At 45.9% G+C, this 19,893-nt stretch overlaps 1 protein-coding gene across 3 annotated transcripts in view; it reads right to left on the bottom strand.

Annotated features, from left to right (window-relative positions):
- The window catches only part of PGAP1 (post-GPI attachment to proteins inositol deacylase 1), a 794,782-nt gene extending 780,370 nt beyond the window's left edge, over positions 1–14,412 (bottom strand). For all 3 annotated transcript variants that reach the window (XM_073558145.1, XM_073558147.1, XM_073558146.1), the window contains exon 1: positions 14,126–14,412. In XM_073558145.1, coding sequence (XP_073414246.1) covers positions 14,126–14,257 — 132 coding nt within the window. In that variant the 5' untranslated portion in view covers positions 14,258–14,412. The remainder of the gene's footprint in view (positions 1–14,125) is intronic.
- Positions 14,413–19,893: the final 5,481 nt, after the last annotated feature.

Here is a 19,893-nt window from a genome sequence, read left to right as displayed (position 1 = left end):
GGGCCGCAGTGACAAGGAAACAGGCGCGTACAGATCGGGAGCGCTAGCCCACACCAAGTGTCACATACCAATAACAATACATACAATAAAAAACAATTGAGGACCACAAGGCGGATCTAAGACATATTATATATTATGTTGTGCAACCAGCACCTGCCAAGTCGCACTACATGTGCATTCATCCATATACATAAAGTCACCAAAGATTGTACAGAAATATACAGAATTCAAATAATAATAAGCAAATACAATATATTAACTATTGCACATAATGCAGCCGACAGCCGCCTGTCACGTCCGCTATGTCCGCCATGTCTGTTTTGCCTCATGACACCTGGAGCGGTGTGCACGCGCATCTCATGTCTGCTATCCTGCATGTTCCTTAGAGCAGTGTGCACACTCACCTCATGACTGTTGGGCTGAAAGATGCCTGCGTTTCTGGTCTGCCTTCTGCAATCATCTCTGCATGTCTGGAACCATGATCATGTGACCTTTCCTAAGTTCCAGTACTGTCTGGTTCTGCAATCATCTCTGCATGTCTGGCATCCCTGGTCATGTGACTGCTCTCTATGATCCTGGAGGATCTGAACCGGAAGTCCTTCCATGATCCTGACCCGGAACTGCAGGTGCTATATCAGACCGCCCCTCCCTATGGTCAGTGCCTGATTATTGTGTGGCTTCCCTGCATGGCTGCTCGGTCGCTCCCTGTATTCTGTGCCCCTGCACTCTGCTCTGTCGTGCGTCTCTGCACACACTCTGTGCTTGTACTCTGCCTTTTGTCTCGGGCCATGTCTTGTGTTGTCTCTCGTGCCATGTTTGTCTTTGCCTTGGCCCGGCTCTGGGCTTCGGCCTACGCTCCGCTGCTAGTTCTATGTCTCGTTTCCTGGCTAGTCCCAAGGCTCTCCCTTGGCCTGACTCTGGGCTTTGGCCTACGCTCCGCTGCTAGCTGTTCTCTCTCTGACCTGGCTCTGTTTCTGCCTATGTTTCCCTGTCCTGCCTTGTCCCTTGCTTGTCTTTGCCTTGAACCCCGGCATGGGTTCCCATGGCCGCCTCCTGTGCCGTAGTAGTGCCTCGTGTTTGTGTACAGCCGTGTGCACTAGCCTGCGAGGCGTGCCTCCTGCGTGGCTCCTAGCACGCAGCCCTTCCTTGAACCCTAGCGTGGCTCCTAGCATGCACCCTGCTTTGAACCCTGGCGTGGCTCCTAGCATGTAGCCCTTCCTTGAACCCTGGCGTGGCTCCTAGCACGCATCGTGCCTTGAACCTGGCGTGGCTCCTAGCACGAAGGTTCCCCTGCCCGCCTCCTGTGCCTTAGCCGTGCCTCGTGCTGGCGTTACAGCCGTGTGCACTGGCCAGTGAGGTGTGCCTCACACGTGGATCCTAGCACGCGTCCTGCCCTGAACCCTGGCGTGGCTCCTAGCACGCACCCTGTCCTGAACCTTGGCGTGGCTCCGAGCACGCACCCTGCCTTGAACCCTAACCCTGGCGTGCCCTCTGCACATGCAGGACTCTGCCTTGAACCCTGACCCATCTCTCTGCACGCGCAGGACTCTGTCTTATACCTTGTGCTTTGGCGTGTCTTTACACACGCACGCTGTCTCGTTTTGTGAACCCTGGCGTGTCCCCTACACACGCACCTTGCCTTGAACCTTGGAGTGTCCCCTACACACGCACCTTGCCTTGCACCTAGCCTTGGACCTTGGCGTGTTCCCTAACACGCACACCATTCCTGGATATCTGTCGTGCCTCCTTGCCTGAACCCTGGTTTGCCTGCCGGATGCCCGGAACCTGCCGATCGCTCAGAGATCGTAAGCCTGATGACTGCGGCCTGCTGTCCGGAGCTGATGTCCGCAGCCTGATGCCCTGATCATGTCGATCGTTGCCAGCTGTCCGGAGTCCGATGCCATTGTGCCTTTGCCTGTACCCAGGCATGCCACCTGGCACATACTATGCTATGGACCTTGGCGTGCCCACGCACGCACCTTGCACGTTTTGCTTGTTTTCACTGAATGTTATCCTGAAGTTCTTAATGAAGATACCTTGCACTTACCTCTTGTCTTGTTTCCGGCTTGTCCCTGGTTGTCATACACTCACATAGTGTCCCCCTGAGCCGGCCGTCTGGTCCCAGCAGTCTTGGCGGCTCACCCCCTTGGTCATGCCCCTGACACTCCCTGTATAGGGGGTGGTTCCTCACAAGGTTAGCTCGCCCTCGGTGGGTGGGTGCCACGACCCAGAGGGTCCACTCAAAGAATGGGCGCGGCAGGAGCGGAGCCCGTCACACCGCCAAACCACATTCCACATATATTTATATACAAACACGGATATCAATAATAATGCAAACTTATAAACAGAATGAATAGGGATGAGTTCTTCTTCTTGGACTCCAAAATGACGAACATAGGTGCAAATCATGTTGCTTGTCATAATATGTATTCATATTCATCCAATGGTCCGTACATAAAACAACACTAAGAGGAATTAAAAACATAGTTAAAAATGGGAACATAACACCACTCACAGGTGTCTCCCAAACAGAACAGTGTGTCTTGCTTATAGGAATGGGGTATAACTAATACTCTCAATGAGTCCAGATGGTTGGACTGTACCAAGTGTCCATATCCATCTGGACTCAAGTTGGGCCAATCTTCTAGAAACACCACCACCACGAATGCCTACATCTAAAATATCTATGCCTCTAACCCTGAGAAGGCTGCCATTGCATCCATGGAATCGTCTGAAGCAGGGTTCCCCAACTCCAGTCCTCAAGGCCCACCAACAGGTCATGTTTTCAGGATTTCCTTAGTATTGCTCAGGTGATAATTGCTTCACCTGTGCAATACAAAGGAAATCCTGAAAACATGATATGTTGGTGGGCCTTGAGGACTGGAGTTGGGGAACCCTGGTCTAAAGTGGCGGGGAACAGTTTTCAAAGATGACACATCTTCGGTGGAAAATACATGTGTTGGGTATTGAGGCAGCAGCGACCCCCGCTGCGATGTCGCTGATCGTGCTCGAATGTCCTGGCCCATTTTTTGATCGCTGGTGTTCCGCTGGCCAGCATGCATCGCTGTGTTTGAGACCGACGAGCGACCTCAGAAATCATGGACGCAGGCGGGAGTCGTCAGAATCGCTGCTGTGTGACAAGGTCCCAACGATCGCTGAGATTGTTGCTGCATTGTTGAGTAGATCTGTTTGACATCTTACTAGCGATCATTTAGTGACGCACCAGCGACCCTTACCAGGTCGTATCATTGTTGGGATTGCTGGTGCGTCGCTTAGTGTAACAGTACCCCAAGTGTGGGGAGCAGTGAATATTCATTCTCTTTAATAGCTGGTACACACGACTGCCCACCCACTGCAGGAAGCCGGCGGACTAAGACTAACAGTGTGCCTGGTATTAACCCCTTCATGACCAGAGCTTTTTTTGTTTTAGTTTTTCGCTCCCCTCCTTCCCAGAGCCATAACTTTTATTTTTCCGTGAATATAGCCATGTGTGGGCTTATTTTTTGCGGGGCGAGTTGTACCTTTGAAAGACATCATTGGTTTTAGCATGTCGTGTACTCGAAAACAGGAAAAAAATTCCAAGTGCGGTGAAATTACAAAAAAAGTGCAATCCCACACTTGTTTTTTGCTAGGTTCAATAAATGCAAAAACTTACCTACCATTATGATTCTCCAGGTCATTACGAGTTCATAGACACCAAACATGTCTGTGGTCTGTTTTATCTAAGTGGTGAAAAAAAATTCCAAAGCTTGCTTAAAAAAAAAAAAATAAATAAAATGCTCAATTTTCCGAGACCAGTAGCGTCTTCATTTTTCGTAATCTGGGGTCAAGTGACGGCTTATTTTTTGCAGGTCGAGGTGAAATGTTTAATGATACCACTTTTGGTCTTTTGCTCGCCCGTTATTGCATTTTAATGCAATGTCGCGGCGACCAAAAAAAAAAAAAAATGTTTTTCTGGCGTTTTGAAATTTTTTCTTGCTACACCATTTAGCGATCGGGTTAATGCTTTTTTTCTTATTGATCGATCGGGCGATTCTGAATGTGGCGATACCCAATATGTGTGTATGTGTGATTTTATTTTAATGGTTTTACTTTGATTGGGGCGAAAGGGGGGGTGATTTGAACTTTTTTGTTTAATTTTTTTTTTTTATTTTTAAACATTTTTTTTTACTTTTGGCATACTTCAATAGCCTCCATAGGAGGCTTGAAGCATGCACAACCCGATCGGCTCTGCTACATATGGGCGATGAGCAGATCACCCATAAGTAGCAGATTTGCTGCAGTGCTTTGAGCGCCGGCCACCGGGCGGCGCTCAAAGCGATCTGCCTGCAACAACCATAGATGTCTCTATGAGACCTCTGGTTGTCCAGGCAACGCTTCGCCGACCCCCGATCACGTGACAGGGGTCGGCGATGAGCTCACTTCCGGCCCGGCGGCTGGAAGCTCAAGTTAAATGCCCGCTGTCAGCGCTTGACAGTGGGACTTAGCTAGTTAATAGACACAGGCGGATGGCGATTCCGCCCACGCCTATTGTGGGCACATGTCAGCAGTTCATAACAGCTGACATGTCGTGGCTTTGAGGTGGGCTCACCGCTGGAGCCCACCTCAAAGCAGGGGAGTCTGACTGCTGACATACTATCCCGTCAGCAGTCAGAAAGGGGTTAAAGAAAATCAATGTTCCCTGATCTCCGCTCTTGTATTCTCTCCCACCTCTAGTAGCCGGTTTCAGTGCATAGAGGTGGGAAGGACTATGGGAGTGGGGAGCAGAAAAATATTAATTTTCTTTAACTGCGGGCACATGTGTTAGGTGCAGCCGCCAGTTCCTGACTTCTTTGACCCGCTCCCCCCACTCATCTACAGCCAGACTAAAGGTACATCCAGATTATAAGAAGCACTCCCCACTTTCCGCCAAAGTTGTGAAGGAAACAAAAGTATGTCTTCTAGTCCGAAAAATACAGTAGGAGTTTAATGTAATAAAGGGACTGTTAGACCATGTGCACACATTGAGTATTTGGTGCATTTTTTACCCCAGTATTTGTAAGCCAAAACCAGGAGTGGATTGGTCTGAGGAAAAGCATAAGGCTATGTGCCCACTATGCGATTTTTAAGCGTTTTTTGCTGCAATTTTCAGCGCGAAAACATTTAAAAATTGTGTACAGAACGCCCCCATGCATTCCTATGGCATTCCGCACATGCTGTGCTAATGCTACGCTTTTTTCCGCGGCGGAATCGCATCGCAGAAAAAAAAACGCAGCATGGTAATTCTTTTGTGCGGAATCGCAAAGAATTGCCGCGATTCCGCACCCATAGGAATGCATGAGAATCGCTTACTTCCCGCATGTGGCTATGCCCACCATGCGGGAAGTTAAGTGTCTCATGTGCGGTTGGTACCCACGGTGTGGAGGAGAGGAGACTGTCCTCCAGGCCCTGGGTACCATACCCCTGTAAAAAAAATAAAAAAATCGGGGTATATTTACCTTCCGACGTCCCGCGATGCATTCCCAGGCCACAGCGTTCCTAGTAATGCCTTGCGGCTAGGTCTTGTGATGACGTCGTCTCGCGAGATCGCTATAGTAACGTGAGACCAACGTCATCACAGGTCTCGCAAGGCATCGCTGGGAACGCTGAGGCCCGGGATGGCAGCGCGGGACGCCGGAAGGTAAATATACCCCGATTTTTTATTTTTTTTTATCATTCTATCTTTTACTATTGATGCCGCATAGGCAGCCTCAATAGTAAAAAGATGCTCACACTTGTCAAACACTATGTTTGACAAGTGTGACCAACCTGTCAATCACTTTCCAAGCGATGCTTCAAATCGCTTGGAAAGTGCTTGAGAAAATCACGGCAAAATCGCGAACAGAATCGCGGTAAAATCGCGCGGAAAAAAACGTGCGATTTCTGAGGAGTCCGGTTTTCACTGTGCGTTTTAAAACGCTACGTGGGCCCATAGCCTAATAGAAACATTTGCACCACTTCTGCATTTTTCACCCACTACTGATTTTGGCTTATAAATACGTAGGCAAAAAACTCACCAAATACTGTATGTGTGCATGAGGCCTTAGGCTGGGAATTTACATATGCAGACAATTCCTGGTGGTTCTGGGGGGCAAGGGGGGACCTGACAGATTATCTTTAATAAATAACATTTACCACATGTTCATCTTACATCTGCTTAATTTTTTTTATTTTTTTTCTTTTAAACAAAGTTAGAAGGGTTAAAAGCTGACCAACAATTTCTCATTTTTCCAACAAAATTTACAAAACCATTTTTTTAACCCCTTCGTGACCCAGCCTATTTTGACCTTAATGACCTGGCCATTTTGCAATTCTGACCAGTGTCCCTTAATGAGGTAACAACTCAGGAATGCTTCAATGGATCCTAGCGATTCTGAGACTGTTTTTTCATGACATTTTGGGCTAGCGGTAAATTTAGGCCAATAATTTTTGCGTTTATTTGTGAAAAAATAAAAAAAAAATAAAAAAAACGGAAATTTGAAATGAGAATTTCACAATTTTCAAATTTTGAGTTTTTATTCTGTTAAACCAGAGAGTTATGTGACACAAAATAGTTACTAAATAACATTTCCCACATGTCTGCTTTACATCAGCACAATTTTGTAAACAAATTTTTTTTTTGTTAGGAAGTTAAGGGTTAAAAGTTGACCAGCGATTTCTCATTTTTACAACAAAATTTAAAAACCATTCTTTTTTTTTTTTTACGGACCACCTCACATTTGAAGTCAATTTGTGGGGTCTATATTGCTGAAAATACCCAAAAGTGGCACCATTCTAAAAACTGCACCCTTCAAGCTGATCAAAACCACATTCAAGAAGTTTATTAACCCTTCAGGTGTTTCACAGCAGCATACACAACATGGAAGGAAAAAATGAACATTTAACTTTTTAGTCACAAAAATGATCTTTTAGCAACATTTTTTTATTTTCCCAAGGGTAAAAGGAGAAAGTGGACCCCAAAAGCTGTTGTCAATTTGTCCCGAGTACACTGAAACCCCATATGTGGGGGGAACCACTGTTTGGGCGCAAGGCAGGATTCGTAAGGGAATGAGCGCCATTTGACTTTTTGAATGGAAAATTAGCTCCAATCGTTAGCGGACACCATGCTCCTCAGTCTGTTCATATAAAGATCATTCATTGTGCAACACCCAAGTAGTGATCTCCGAGGCAGAGGTGATACGCATCCTGAAGGGACTTAAGGTCAAAAAGGCACCTGGCCCTGATGGTGTATCTCCAATGTGTCTGAAAGTATGTGCTACCCAGCTTGCCCCTATACTGACAAATATATACAATGTGTCACTGAAAGAGTGCGTTGTACCTCAGTGTTGGAAAAGTTCCACAATTATCCCTGTCCCCAAGAAAGTGGGATCCTCTGAGTTGAACGACTATAGACCAGTAGCACTCACATCTGTAGCTATGAAAGTCTTCGAAAGAATTATGATGTCCCACCTGATAAAATTCACGCAGAAGCTATGGGACCCGCTTCAGTTTGCCTATAAGGAGAATCGTTCGGCAAACGACACTGTCAATCTGGCACTGAAGTACATTTTGGATCATACAGATGAACTGCACTCATATGTCCGGATTCTTTTCATGGACTTTAGCTCAGCGTTCAATACCATTGATCCGAATTTACTTCATAAGAAAATGGTAGCTCTTGGAGTCCATCTCAACTTATGCTTGTGGATTTATAACTTCCTGACAGCCAGGATACAGAGTGTAAAAGTTGGACCATTCACTTCGGACACCTTGGTCACAAACATCGGGGCACCTCAGGGGTGTGTTTTGTCCCCGTTACTGTTCTCTCTCTATACGAATGATTGCATCTCTTCAGCAGACTCAGTCAAAATCTTGGAATTTGCCGATGATATGACACTGATTGGTCTCATCAGGGGAAATGCTGAAGACTTGTATCGGAGTGAGGTGAAAAGAATATGTGACTGGTGTAAAGCCAATAATCTTGTACTCAACACTAAAAAAACTGCTGAGATGGTTGTGGATTTTAGGAAAGATCAACATGAGATACTTCCAATCTACATCCATGACGAAGTGGTTCTTAGGGTCACAGAGACCAAATTCCTTGGTGTTATCATCTCTCATGATCTTAAATGGGGGAAAAACGTGGATGCTGTTATAAGAAAAGCACAACAGAGGATGTTCTTCCTGCGTCAGCTGAAAAGATATGGTTTGTCTAAGAATCTGCTGATCTTATTCTTTAATGCTGTCATCAGATCTGTGATTTGTTCCTCTCTGATAGTCTGGTATGGGGGAGCCACTGTGCATGACAAACTCCGCTTACAAAGGACTTTCAGAACAGCAGAGAGAATTATAGGTTCCCCCCTGCCTAAAATCCAGGATCTTTATGATAAGAGTATTCGATCCCACGCATTGAAAATTTCATCTGATCCCTCTCACCCGGGACACTCCTCATTCCAACTACTCCCTTCAGGACGTCGCTTCAGAGTCCCCAAATGCAGCACCAACCGCCATATGAACAGCTTCTATCCACTCTCTGTTCAACAATTAAATCGTCATGTGTAGACTATATACTGTATCTGTCTTGTTAGATGTTACTTGTTGTATAGTATGTTCCCTCTTTGCCACAAAGAATTCCTTGTATATATGTAATATGTACTTGGCGATAATAAATTTGATTTGATTGATTTGAGAGCCCCTGTGTGCCTAAACTTTGGAGCTCCCCCACAAATGACCCCATTTTGGAAACTTAGACCCCCTAAGGAACTTATCTAGATGCCTAGTGAGCACTTTGAACCCCCAGGTGCTTCACAAATTGATCCGTAAAAATGAGAAAGTGCTTTTTAGTCACAAAAATTTTCTTTAAGCCTCAGTTTCTTAATTTTCACATGGGCAACAGGATAAAATGGATTCTAAAATTTGTTGGGCAATTTCTCCCGAGTACACCGATACCTCATATGTGGTCATAAACCACTGTTTGGGCGCACGTCAGGGCTCGGACGGGAAGGAGCGACATTTGAATCCCCAAGTGCTTCACAGAAGTTTATAACGCAGAGCCGTGAAAATAAATAATTTTTTTTTTCCACAAAATATATTTTAGCCCCCAATTTTTTATTTTCCCAAAGGTAACAGAAGAAATTAGACCCCCAAAGTTTTTGTGCAATTTTTCCTGAGTAAGCTGATACCCCATATATTGGGGTAAACCACTGATTGGGCACACGTCGGGGGCTCGGAAGGGAGGGAGCACCGTTTGACTTTTTGAACGCAAAATTAGCTGGAATCAATGGTAGCGCCATATCGCGTTTATAGACCCCCTGATGTGCCTCAACAGTGGAAACCCTTCAATTCTAACTCAATCCTAACCCCATCACACCCCTACCCCATCACAACCCTAACCCCAACCCTAACCACAAGCCTAACCCTAATTCTAACCCCAACACACCCCTAACCCTAATCTTAAGGCTGTGTGCCCACGTTGCGTTTTTTTAAGCGTTTCCGCAGCATTTGTGCCAGCTCAGACGCTGCAGAAACGCTTAAAAGATGCTTCTAATTAATTTGCATGCTTTTTTGGCTTTTCGTGCCAATGCATGCGTTTTTAACCGCTCAGGAAACGCTTAGCGGCTAAAAACGCAGCATGCTCATTAATTTCCGCATTGCTGAGTGTTTTTAGCCTTCCCTAATGTTCCCAGAAAACGAGTGTCAAAAAACGCGTAAAAAACGCGCGGCTTTTTTGCACAAAACGTGCAAGAATCGCGCGGAAAAAAAGACGCGCGTTTTCTGGGAAGGGGATCAGTTTCCTGAGCGTTTAAAAACGCTAGCATGGGCACATAGCCTAACCCTAATTCCAACCCCAACGGAAAAATAAAAATAAATATATTTTCTTTATTTTATTATTTCTCCTATGGGGGTGATAAACAGGGGGTTTATTTACTTTTTTTTTTTTTTTTAATTTTGATCACTGTGATGGCAGTGCCCATGAAGGATCTGGGAGGGACACCGGGACTCAGGAGGTACCGGGAGGGGGGCAAATAGTCGGTGGCGGGGGCATGTCACCCCCGTCAGTCATGGGGGTTCAGATCGAGGTCTCTGGCCATGACCAATGATATCGTAGCATCGGCCATGGCTGGATTGTAATATTTCACCAAATTTCATTGGTTAAATATTACAATTGCTCTGATTGGCTGTTGAAAGTGAAACAGCCAATCAGAGCGATCGTAGCCACAGGGGGGCAAAGGCACCCCCCTGGGGTGAAGTGCAAAGCCTTCTGTACCTGCGGGTCGGGTGACCTTTCATTGACCCCAGTCACCAGACCCACAGGAACTCGATCTCCTCATGACACAGCATATGCGTCACAGGTCAGATTGGCACCGACATTCATGATGCACACGCTGTGTCAAAGGTCGGGAGTTTGAAGTGACTGAGGGTCTATAGAACTGAAAATACCCAAAAGTGACACCAGTCTAAAAACCACATCCCTCAAAGTCCTCAAAACCAAATTCAAGAAGTTTATTAACCCTTTAGGTGCTTCACAGGAATTAATGGAATATTGGAAGGAAAAAAAAAAACAACATTTTACTTTTTTTCACAAATATTTTACTTTAGCTCCAAATTGCTTACTTTCACAAGAATCAATTTTTTTTTTTTTTTTTTACTTTTTTGAAAGCAAAAATGGCTGGAATCGAGAGCGGACATTATGTCGTGCTTTGAGAGCCCCTGATGTGCCTAAACAGTGGAAACACCCAACAAGTGACCCTATTTTGGAAACTAGACCCCTCAGGGAACTTATATAGATGTGTGGTGAGCTGCTTGAATCACCAGGTACTTCACAGAAGTTTATAACATTGAACTGTGAAAATGAAAAAAATTTTCATGCAAAAATATTGGTTTTGCCCCAAATTTTTCATTTTCACAGGGGTAATGGAGCAAAACAGACCATACAATTTGTTGTGCAATTTCTCTTGAGTACACCAAGACTCCCCATGTGGTCGTAAACTACTTTTAAGGCCGGTTTCACACGTATTGACGTTTCCGGTACCGGAAAAAACGTTACCGGAGATATCCGTGTCCATGTGTCTGTATGTGTTCTACGTGTGGCACACGTGTGCCGCATCAGTACCACATTGACGGCCGCAGGGGAAGTAGTGCTACAGTAAGCGCTGTTCCCCTGAATGTGGTGCTGAACATGGCTGTGATTCTCCCTGCTCTGCCGGCAAGAGCGCAAGCAAGGAAGAATGAAAAAAAAAAAAGACATGAAGGGTCCTCCTTATATTTTTAACCATCCCGGCAAAACTAACAGGTGCGGGCTGCTATTCTCAGGCTGGTAAGGGGTCATAAATATTGCTCCCCCCCCCCCTCCAGCCTAAAAACAGCAGCCTGCTGGGCAACTGCGGGCTGGTGTTTTTAGGCTGGGGGGGCCATATTCATGGTCCCTTACCAGCCTGAGGATAGCAGCCCGTACCTGTTATTTTTGCCGAGTTGGTTCAAAATATAAGGGGGACCTCACGTCGTTTTTTTGTCATTCATTCTTCCCCGCTTGCGCGGCTGCCAGCAGAGCAGGGGAGAATGACAGCCGCGTTCAGCACCACATGCAGGGCAATAGCGGCTTACAGTAGCGCTACTTCCCCAACGGCCGTCCGTGCTCACGGAGGACAATGTACACTGTGTGCACGTGTGCCGTACTTGTTACGGCCTGTGTGTCCAGGTCAAAACAGATATGTCTGTGTGTTTTGCACACGGACACACGGTCCGTTAAAACATGCTGACATGAGCACAGATCCATTCATTTGAATGGGTCTACATATGTCAGTGTCCCCGGTACGCAAGAAAACTGTCACTACACGCGTGTGAAACCAGCCTAATGCACAGTGCCAGCTCAGAAAGAAATAAGAACCATATTGGAGTTCAGATTTTGCTGGAATGGTTTGAGGATGCCATGTCACATTGGCAGAGACCCCACACAAGTGACATCATTTTACAAACTACACCTCTCAATGAATTCATGTAGGGGTGCAGTGAGCGTGCAATCGGGAACTAGTTTTGAGGCACAGTGCAAAACTAAGAAGTGAAGAGGCACTATAATTTAGTGAAGAAGTAACCCCACAGTTAGTCACCCACTTTCTTGCAAGTGTGTTGAAACCCCACACGTAGTCAAAAAGCTCTGTTTGGAGAAACGGCAGTGCTAGAAACGAAAGGAACAATATTTGAATTTTGGAACACAAATTTGACTGAAAGATGACGGGCACCATGTCTCAACTGCAGGGCCCCTACGGTGCCTAAGCAGCAGAAACCCCCTCAATTGACCCCATTTTGGAAACTACACCAGGAATATTAACCAGGAGTATTGTGAAGATTTTGAACCCATAGGTAAAACACAGAATTTGATTCCATTAGGTCATCATATTAAATATGTCGCCATTAGTGTTGAGGGCAAGTGCTCGCTACTTAAGTTTGCCGTTGGGTATGCACCAAATATCGCGAGTGTTCGAGTCCCCGCACTGAATGTTTTGCGGATGTTAGACACCCAAAAGAAACATGCACGGTATGTCAGGCAATCCTTAGATGTTTTTCGGTTGTGTAACAGCTGAAAAACATGTGGGGCGGGGACTCGAGCACACGATGCATGCTCGAAAAGCGAGCTCTTGCATTCAACACTAGTCATCATATCGTTTTTTTGGGGGGGGGGGTTTCTGCTTTTAAAGACATTAACCCCAAAGAATGTTAGGGTCCAGGGGATGGCATAGGGGGGTGCTTGGGGACATCATTTCTCTCTCATCTGAATTATATCATGTCAGAAGAGAGAAATGATTTTACTAGCTGGAACACTTTTTTTTTTTGTTTTACTTTTTCACTTAGTTCCACTGTGAAACATGAATATTTTTCACTTTGACAGTTGGTGTCATGCACTGCATAAGGAGCCAGCGCTAGGCCAATTTTTTTTTTTAACTTTCCTCCCTGCCTGTCAGCGCTGGCATTCTCATACACAGCATTGCATAAAACACTATAAAAGGAGAGACTAATCAAGTGTAATTGCAGTGCTGGCTCCTATGAAGACACCAGTGGTGACACAGCTGATAGGCGAGATGCCTCTACATGTATATTCACAATTGAAATGTCCCTCCTTACAGCTGATTGATTGCACCAAGCTGCCCATTTGCACTGTGGTGGTCCGCAGTCCCTAGGCCAACACAGCAGGAGAAAGGCTTTCTGCACATGCACTGGAATTGCTGACAGCACTTATGCAGAAAAAGGAGAGGAGCAGGGAGGTGGGACTGCTAGAGACTCCAGACAAAATACTGTTGGGGTGTGACCAGCTCCTCCAAAAATCAGCAGTAAGGCCAGTCACATACCCGCGTTTGGTGTCTAGGTGTAGAATGCCGACAGGGAGTATAATACAAACTGTCAGCATTCTACAGTATAGGTCCAAAGTATAAAGAAAGCCTGGAGAACCCCTTTAAGGTGCTTTCTAGAAGCCCCTGCCTGTGGTCGGGCTTCCAAGGAGGCCATGATTTTTGCTTTGGCATTACTGTACATAGCACAAGTGATTACAGTTGCAAGACCCAAGGGGGCTAATAGACAGAGGAAAGTCTTGGATCCGGCTTCCTCTCCTCCAGTAAAATGAATGATGACATTCAAAAGTTCAATGAAAAAAAGATATAGAGTGATCTCAGTGGGGGAAACAAAATAGGAATCTTGTGGGTGTGATACCTTCTAATGGCTACCAAATTATAGTGAATGGTGTTACAAAGCAAGCTTACATCCCTTCATGAGGCTGATATAACAAAATATTTGAAGAAACCTTATTTATATACAGTATAAAGCATAGCCATGGTGTGATACATGGACATTTCAATAAAAATAAACACTGAGCTAAAAGGTATAACCCCCACAAGATTCCTAGCTTGTTTCTCCCACTGAGAGCAGTCTGTAGCTTTTTTTCTACTGGCTAGCACGGTACCAAACCACTTTTTTTTTCGTTCTTTCAAAAGTACCACTCATTCCACACAAAAACAAGCCTCATATGTCAGAAAAAGAGCGACATTCTGGCGCCAGGAAAAAGAAAAGTTTAAAAAAAAAAAGCAGAGTCGGCGGAGTGGTGACGGCCCTAAACCTCACCAGTGGTGCGACCACGTACCTGATACTCTGGATACTCGAACATATAGGTCATGCTGCACCTGTTCCTCTCATACACCAAGAATACATCCAGAACCCCCAAGGCTACAAGCAGCACCAACAAGCCATGAAAGCCGGCACTGAGTAGCCTCATTGTTCAGGCACAATGCAGACTGTGCAGCTGGGACACAGCGCTACAGGCGCGCTCCATACAGCAGGCTGAGCCTCTCGTTAGGGGGTGAAGTCCACGCTACCATGCACTTCCTGACTTCGCCATCTGACAGCCTCGCTCATTGCAAGAATTTCAACCATTTCTGTTGGTCAATGTAAAGTGCATACTGATTGGCTGCCTGTCTGCGTGAAAACATTACACTTTACGTCAGTGGGTAGTGCCGTAGAGAGCGCGGCTGCCGTTGCCATAGCGATATACTGTCTAGCGTTAGGAAACAGTGAGTGTCGCTGCCCCGGTGTGTCCGCAGTCAGCGGGCGCCCAGGGAATGCGGCAATTCAGACATTGGCTTTCCTACCTGACCTTTCTCTTCACTGTGGGAGGATTTTCACAGTACCCACATAGACGAAAGGAGTTAAATGAGAAGACAGCCTGCTCTCAGCTTACCAGAATATGGCCGTTTACTGATGGAATGCTGGAATATTCATTGGGCCCCCGTGCTGGGCCCTGCTCGGGGGCTCCTAAAGATATTGTCACAGCGATGTACCAGCGATCCCGACCAGCGATATGACGCGGTCAGGATCGCTGGTACATTGCTAAGTGGTCGCTAGTGAGCTGCCACACAGGCAGATCTCACCAGCAACATCGCAGGGGACGGGGGTCGCTACTTACCTGTCACACTAGGCGATCCTGCGTCCTCCCGCCCGGCTCCACGCATCGCTCGTCGTCACAGCAGGAAGTGCCGCAGGAAGCTGACGACGAGAAACAGTCCTGAACGTTCTCGCGCGATCAGTGATAATCAGCGGGGGAGCGGGTCGTAGGTAAGTATCAGACACAGCAATATCGCTAGCAATATCGCTATAACGTCACAAGTTATAGCAATATTGCTAGCGATATCGCTTAGTGTGACAGTACCTTAAGTGTCCACACCTGCTTCAAGTTCGCACCTGCTCATGGAGTTCCTGAATGTCCACACCTGGTCAGAGGCCCCGGATTGTCCATGCCTGCTCAGGGGCCCATTTGTGTCTGCGCCTTCTCAGGGGCCCCTAAGTGTACATGCCTGGTCAGAGACCCCTTTGTGTCCACGCTTCCTCAGGTGCCCCTTTGCGTCCGCACCTGCTCAAGAGCCCCTTCGTGTCCATGCCTTCTCAGGGGCCCCTGAGTGTCCTCACATGGTAAAAGGCCTCTGAGTTTACACACCTGGTCAGGGGCTCCTGAGTGTCCGCAATGGCTCAAGGGGCCCCTGAATGTCTATGCCTAGTCAGGGGCACCTGTTTGTCTGTGCCTGCTCAGGGGCAGCTCTGTCTACAATGTCTCAGGGGCTGGGCAAGAACTCTTGGTACCCAAAAAAGAGGTATTCGTGCAGTTTACGCCCCACATATTTGGCTTCTCAAGTTCAGCTGTGCAGCCGAAACTCTTCGCCAACTGGATAATTGACGTTTTAGCCGAGGAGGGGGTTATAAACCCACAATATGACATATTTCCTAGAATTAATCAGTGCATATTGTGAGAATCATGTGGGAATAGTGGATGAGGGCAGGTATATCTCGCCCAGATTCCTTTCCTATGTGGCCTAGTCTGGTCAGTATCGCACCTGCTTGCTAATGAATAATGGGAGGTGAATATAAAAGGATGCAAGGTGGTTGTGTGAGTGTCTCAGTCTGGGGACACAGAGAGCCTGTCTGTGTGAGAGACACGTGAGTGGAAGCAGTGCCCACTGCAACTGTGGTTTGGCTGGACGGGAGAAGCCCGCCAGTTGGTAGTTAGGTTGTCCATTGTTTAGTTAGTGCCGGACAGGCAAGGATTTGTTTTATGTTTTATTTCCTTTTGCATTGCTTTCACCATTAATAAACCTGACCCAGGGTCAGTTACACCCGAATCCCAGCTCTGCGCCTGAGTTTCATGCGGAACGCACGTGACCTTTGACCCCAGCAAAGCCGATCCCGGAGTGTTTTATCACAATATACAAAAACAAAGAGTCCCTCAGGATCCTTCTGGGCCTCCCTGACCTTCCACCTAACACCTCTATGTATCAATAATGAAACCCCTCTCGAGTATCTAGTATGAAATGCGTGAATGAACCATTGTACCCATGGTTTATGTGCGCACCGAGCTGCATCCCTGGTCAGGTGCATCTCCACCAAGGCCACAATGTGAGGGTGATAATGCCTAATCTGCGATAATACCTTGATTATCTTTCAGGGAGATTTAACCCCTTAGCGACCGCCGATACGCCTTTTAACGGCGGTAATTAAGGGTACTAAAACCACAGCGCCGCTAATTCATGGCGCTGTGGAGAAAGTGAATAGCGCCCCCCAGTGTCAGATTTTCTCCGGGGTCTCGGCTGCCGGGGGTAGCCGAGACCCCAGAGAACATGAATCAGTCAGTTTTTACCGACCCCGCTTTTGCGATCGCCGTTATTAACCCTATAACGGCGACCGCAAAAAAAAAAGGCTGCGATTGTGCATTAAATTTCTCTTTCCTCTGATGTGATCGCACATCAGAGGAGAGAGAAAGAGGGTCCCCGATCTCCCCCCCCCCCGGTACCTCTGCGTGGTCCTCTGTCCCATCCCGGTGGTCCTGCGTCCTGCCAACGTCCTACGGTGGGCGCCGCCATCTTGGATCCGGAGAAAATGGCGGGTGCATGTGCAGTGCGCCCGCCGGGAATCTGCAGGCTCCGACTGGCAGATTCCATTCATTTTGATCACGATGATAAACTATCATCGTGATCAAAATAAACAAAATAGTACATAACCCCCCCATTTATCACCTGCTTAGTTAGGCCAACATAACGAAATAAAGAAAATTTTTTTTTTTCAGTTTTCCATTAGGGTTAGGGTTGGGCTAGGGTTAGGGTTGGGCTAGGGTTAGGACTAGGGTTAGGGTTAGAATTAGGGTTAGGGCGAACTAGGATTAGGGTTGGGATTAAGGTTGGGATTAGGGTTAGGGGTGTGTTGGGATTAGGGTTGGAGCAAGAATTGAGGGGTTTCCACTATTTACCAACTTTGGGGGTCTAAAAATTGGGTCTAAAAAATCACTTTTGTGGAAATAAAAAAGACTTTATTTTCACGGCTCTGCGTTTATAAACTTCTGTGAAGCGCTTGGGGGTTCAAAGTGCTCACCACACAACTAGATAAGTTCCTTAGGGGGTCTAATTTCCAAAATGGGGTCACTTGTGGGGGGTTTCCACTGTTTAGGCCCATCAGGGGCTCTGCAAACGCAACATGACGCCCGCAGACCATTCCATCAAAGTCTGCATTCCAAAATGGCACTCCTTCCCTTCCGAGCTCTCCCATGCGCCCAAACAATGGTTCCCCCTCACATATGGGGTATCGGCGTACTCAGGACAAATCGCACAACAACTGTGGGGGTATGATTTCTCCTATTACCCTTGTAAAAATAAAAATTTGGGGGCGAAAAGATCATTTTTGTTAAAAAAAAAATGGATTTTTTATTTTCACGGCTCTACGTTATAAACTTCTGTGAAGCACTTGAAGGTTCAAAGTGCTCACCACACAGCTAGATAAGTTCCTTAATGGGTCTAGTTTCCAAAATGGGGTCACTTGTTGGAGGTTTCCACTGTTTAGGCATATTAAGGGCTCTCCGAACGCAACATGGCATCCGATCTCAATTCCAGCCAATTCTGCGTTGAAAAAGTCAAACGGTGCTCCATCCCTTGCGAGCTCTACCGTGTGCTGAAAAAGTGGTTTACCCCCACATATGGAGTATCGGTGTATTCAGGAGAAATTGTACAACAAATTTTGTGGTTGATTTTCTCTTTTAACACTTGTGAAAATAAAAAAAATTGGTTCTGAAGTAAATTTTTTGCAAAAAAAGTTAAATGTTAATTGTTTCCTTCCACTTTGCTTTAGTTCCAGTGAAGCACTTAAAGGGTTAATAAACTTCTTGAATGTAGTTTTGAGCACCTTGAGGGGTCTAGTTTTTAGAATGGTGCCACTTAGGGGTATTTTCTGTCATGTACACCCCTCAAAATTACTTTAAATATGATGTGGTCCCTAAAAAAAAATGGTTTTGTAAATTTTTTGTAAAAATGAGAAATCACTGGTCAACTTTTAACCCTTATAACTTTCCTAACGAAAAAAAATTTTGCTTCCAAAATTGTGGTGATGTAAAGTAGACATGTGGGAAATGTTATTTATTAAGAATTTTTTCTGACACATCTCTCTGATTTAAGGGCATAAAAATTTAAAGTTTTAAAATTGCAAAATTTTCAAAATTTTCGCCATATTTCCATTTTTTTCATAAATAAACACAAGACTTATCTAAGAAATTTTACCACTAACATGAAGTACAATATGTCACGAAAAAACAGTCTCAGAATCAGCGGGATCCATTAAAGCGTTCCAGAGTTATAACCTCATAAAGGGACAGTGGTCAGAATTGTAAAAATTGGCCTGTCATTAAGCTGCAAACTGGCTCTGTCGCTAAGGGGTTAATACCCCTCACATTCCAGGTCATGCATATTATTTCAGACCCCATGTTTACTCATCTGGATATGGTGCACATTATTACTTGAATACAATTTAGAGACATCACACAGAAAATGAGATTGCTGTTGGCTGCGGCTTCTACATAAACAACAAATAAAACCAATGTGAAAGAAAAAACAGAGTAAGAACCAAACAATATAGGAGCAAAGTTTTGTGCTCCCATCATAAAATAGACAAGGGGATACCATCACTGAACTCAGCGTCCGGTATTGTTGGTAAACTGGACGCCTGCGGAAAAAGCTCCAATCATACCATTATTAAAAGAGTTCTGCTTGACAGTGGGTATATTATGATTCCTTTGCAATAGACCCCTAATGGGACTGCAGCCATTCAGCTGCGTCTGCTGGATACACGTAAAAAACATGGAAGAACCTTCGTGGACAATACGGAGCCAAGCTGGATAAATCATTGAATACATAACGTTATTTTCTCTAAGTTGTTTCTTAATTTCCATGCACTGTGCCCGCTGTTTCTGAAGTTCCATTGAGAAATCTTGAAAGATCGAGACTGTGGCATTGTTGAACTTAATGGGGCTTTTTTGCCATGCCAAACGTAGAATAGCATCTCTGTCCTTACAGTTGAGGAGACGAGCCAGGAAAGGTCTAGGTGGGGCTCCTGGAGGAAGGGGTTTTGTAGGGAACCTGTGAGCCCTTTCTACGGAGAACATTGGAGAGAATTCATCTCCCAGAGAAGCTTTAAGCCAGCCTTCCAAAAATTGCTCAGGTTGTTGACCTTCCGAGCGTTCTGGCAGTCTATTCTCTAGGTCGTCCGCTTTTTGCTTCCAGTCGTTTATAGAGCCTGCCACGTTTGTTAGCTTGGCCTCCATAGGTTTAATGGTATCTTCTATCTGGGACACTCTTGTCTCCACTTCCATAATGCGCCCCCTCATGGCCTGCATGTCTTGCCGAAAACGCCCACCTCGGTGTACACATCTTCTATTTTCCCAGTCAGGGATGTTCTGGTTAAGGAGATGGCCTGCATTAACTGTTTGGACGCCTGCTTAAGGGTCAATTCTTCCTGCTCACTCCCCTCCACACCCTCAGAGGGATGGTTTTTACGCTGAGCCTGTGAGGAATTATTTCTGAGGGATCGTACACTGTCAGAGGGATC

Source organism: Dendrobates tinctorius, unplaced genomic scaffold (assembly GCF_039654945.1).
Source record: "Dendrobates tinctorius isolate UK_male_01 unplaced genomic scaffold, ASM3965494v1 ptg000254l, whole genome shotgun sequence".
Taxonomy (NCBI): domain Eukaryota; kingdom Metazoa; phylum Chordata; class Amphibia; order Anura; family Dendrobatidae; genus Dendrobates; species Dendrobates tinctorius.
Note: the sequence above shows the minus strand (reverse complement) of the source record. Positions and strands in the feature narration are given on the sequence as shown.